Source organism: Parasteatoda tepidariorum, chromosome 4 (genome assembly GCF_043381705.1).
Source record: "Parasteatoda tepidariorum isolate YZ-2023 chromosome 4, CAS_Ptep_4.0, whole genome shotgun sequence".
NCBI lineage: Eukaryota > Metazoa > Arthropoda > Arachnida > Araneae > Theridiidae > Parasteatoda > Parasteatoda tepidariorum.
Window position 1 is genome coordinate 39,647,606 of NC_092207.1, and position 3,542 is coordinate 39,651,147.

General features: G+C 27.3%; 1 protein-coding gene across 1 annotated transcript in view; it reads right to left on the bottom strand.

The window, feature by feature from the left end:
- LOC107443188 (mRNA-decapping enzyme 1B) overlaps positions 1-3,542 on the bottom strand; it is a 21,965-nt gene that overhangs the window by 16,314 nt on the left and 2,109 nt on the right. The window contains exons 2-3 of the mRNA XM_071179699.1: positions 2,561-2,601; positions 1,231-1,358 (exon numbers count right to left, since the gene is read on the bottom strand). Coding sequence (XP_071035800.1) covers positions 1,231-1,358; positions 2,561-2,601 — 169 coding nt within the window. The remainder of the gene's footprint in view (positions 1-1,230; positions 1,359-2,560; positions 2,602-3,542) is intronic.

Genomic DNA, 3,542 nt, shown 5'->3' on the forward strand with positions numbered 1-3,542 from the left:
CTTGTCTTTCAGCGTAGAAAGGGCCTTACGCAAGTCTAGCATGCTAAAACTTTAAACACAGGAATAGTTTTAAATATTTAGACAATGCTTTGAATAAAACTTGAATATCTAATGACCTTTTATTTTACATACTAGCTATGAATAAGCTGATCTGTACAATATATTAGTTTTATGTATCGGTCTAAACTTTGAGAAAACAAAACTTTCTTACACATATAACTTATGATAAAAAATGTTGATCAATAAGGAATACTAATTAATGTAACATGCGTCTTTTAAACCATTTTAATTGTACTTTACAGAAGATTCAACTACAGAATCAAAACTTGTTGGGAATAATTCTTTATGCAACTCGGGCAAAAAGAGAATTCCAGTTGGAAATACTTGAAATGTTAGTGTGAAGTACTGATTAGTTCCACACGTTAATGAAAGCACTATATATTTTCTCCTATTACATTCCCTTTTTATTAATTATATGATTTTTTGAAAGGAAAATTAAAAAAAATAAAGAATACAAATGCTACACAAAACTTAAATTCTCAAGTGTAAGTAATGCACAATCACCTAAATCTATTCAATATTACACAACCAACAGGGTTGCCACTCAAATATAGAAAAAAAAATTCCCTGTGTTTTCCCTGTACATATTACGCACAATATATTAAGAGAAAACAACAATTACTGGGCTCTTGTGTGAGTCATTGTTCAGCTAATTATATTTATTAGTTTTAATTGCTGGAAAAACAGCTGAGCATACTTAAATAATGCTATAGTAAATGAAATAGTTTAGTATAGTTGAAATATCATGGTTAAACATCCCATAGATTACGCTTTGAGTGGTCACAATTTTTTAAAAGACAAAAATTAGAAAAAAAATTCCATGTATTTTCCCAGTTTGTAAAATCATAATTCCCTGCATTTTCCCTGTTATTTTTGGTGATTTTTAAATTCCCTGTATTTTCCAGGTTTTCCCTGTTCTCCATGTGGAGTGGCAACCCTGACCAAGTTTTATGGATCTTGATATAATCATTTCTGAATTACATTTGCACTTTGGTTTAAAAAGTAAAGCTAAACACAAGTAAGGAGAAAAATTTTGTTACAGTAGACAATACAGAGTTAAATTTCAAAATTTATATAAACAAATAAAAACAATTTCAGTGGAAAATAATACATAAGCATGCAATACAAAAATAAAATAAAATGGCTATACATAATAATAAATTTAGATACCTTTTCCGTTTCGATACAAAAGGAAAGGCGTTTGATCCTGAAATTCTAATTTTTCAGTAACTGGTTCAATTAAATTTGTCGTACTTAACCGGTTCATAACCATGAAAGAATGTTGGGGTTTCCCAGACCTAAGACAGAAAAGGAGATTACAAATATAGCAGAGAATTAAATTTAAAAAAATAAATAAATAAATAATAAAAAATACGGGAGTTGATTGAAACTCAACATTTGATTTTCGATTTTAGTTGGATAATCCACAAGAATGTATGATTGAAACTCAACATTTGATTTTCGATTTTAGTTGGATAAACCACAAGAATGTTTTGATTGAATAGAGCAATGTAGGTACATTCTTATTTCATTTTCTCCCTATAATAAAACATTGTAAGGCCTGCCACTATTTTTGATGCTTCAACTTGTTTCGCTGCACAAAAAACTATATATATTTCATATTTAAATCAGATTTCTATTTTATTTTAATATTTAGCAGCAGGGTTTGTTGATTTAAATCAAATGATTTTTTTATATATATTGATTTAAAATGTTATAAAAATGTTCTAAATTATTGATACTTTTCACTTTCTTTCCTTAGTTTTAAAATTTATTTTAAATAAATTGCCGCATTAATTAATTTTAGTTAATGAAATTACTTTCTTTTGGTATGTGTTAAATTCCAACACATTTAAAATTACATTGTTATAAGTCTTTTGATTTTTGAGATTGAAAGTACAGATTACAGTTAACAATTAATGCTATCTTAATATAGACTTGCACATCTGTAGAAAGTAATTAATAAACATGAATTTTTCCACAAAAAATACAAATAATGTGAATTAAAATTCTACCTTTTGATTGAAAAAGCATGGAATTAAAATCTACATTATATTTTACCCTAATATACCAAAAAAAAAAGGCTAATGAACTAAAGAATTCAGATATTTTTTTCTGAGTGTCATTCTTCCCTTTCAAACTCTTTCTAAGTCTATTTGAAGCAGTAGGGTTATTAACTGGTAACAGGGAGCAACAAGAAGCATTCCAATGGTTTCTTTAAAAATAATAAAATCTCTTTTTTTCCTCTCAAAAGAATCCAGATAATTTCTCAAGACTTCATATGCACTGCATAAGCCATTACATTCTATATATATTACAAAAGTTTTTATTGATAATCAACCATGTATAAAAAAATTTATAACTAGGCAAAAAATAGTGCTACATAATAGGAATAAAAATATTACACTTGATTACTTATAAAATGTATCAGTCTTTTATAACCAAATTTATATATAAAAATAGATAATTGGTTAATAATTAAAACTAATTGAACAATTACCTTGTGTACACAAAAAGTGTACCTTCTACATCAGTTTTCTCCTGTTAAATAAAAGAAAGAAAAATCAACATTTATTTATGACAAAGCTATACTACATTAAGAATAATTCAAACATAAAAGAAAACACAAATTTTATTAACTCACAGATTAAATAGAAACACCAACCAGAACTTAAAAATTTTTTTTTTTTAAAAGCCTAAACCATTAGTTAATATGCAAAAGATAGTGTTTAAATTACTTTAAAAAATTAAAATTTTTTGAGTAGTTTCAGAAACTAATACAGAGTGGCAAAATATACTAATTTTTATATGTATTTTCAAAGAAACCATATTTTTCACCAGTCTTCATAAGATTATATTTATAATTAAATATTTTATATTGCACTAGGAGTTTTTTTTAAAAAAATATCTCAGATTTTACATTTAAGCTTTATTAATTTAGGCATATTTAGGATAGTACTATCACCATATAACTTGTAATGCATATCAGTGTTTTCACTACAGCGCGAGAATCTCGCATATTTTTTTTATATTCTCGCATTAAAAAATGATCACCGCGAGAAATTCGCGCATTCTATAAACCAATTTTAAAATTTGCGAATTTCTCGCATTTTGAAAAAAATTTCTCATTTGCACCATTTAGAATAAAATCCGTTTCATTTTTCTTCCTGGATCTTTTATTATTTTCATCATCTGCCCCACTATCTAGCTTCCCTATTTACGAGTATTGTTCAGAACCTTTTCCAACAACAGAACACCATCCTTCCGAACCACAGAACCTCTTTTAGAACGCATTTCTCTGCAACCACGTGTTTACCGTAGGTAAGGTTTCTTCATGTAAGACGTTCACATTTTTTGCTCGTTAATGTAAGATGGACAAATACCTTGTAAAGCCAATATCTTCTACTCCGAAACGGACAAATGAAAATGAAACAAATGTGGGTAGAAACGATCAAAACGAAACAAATACGCATTTGAGCAAC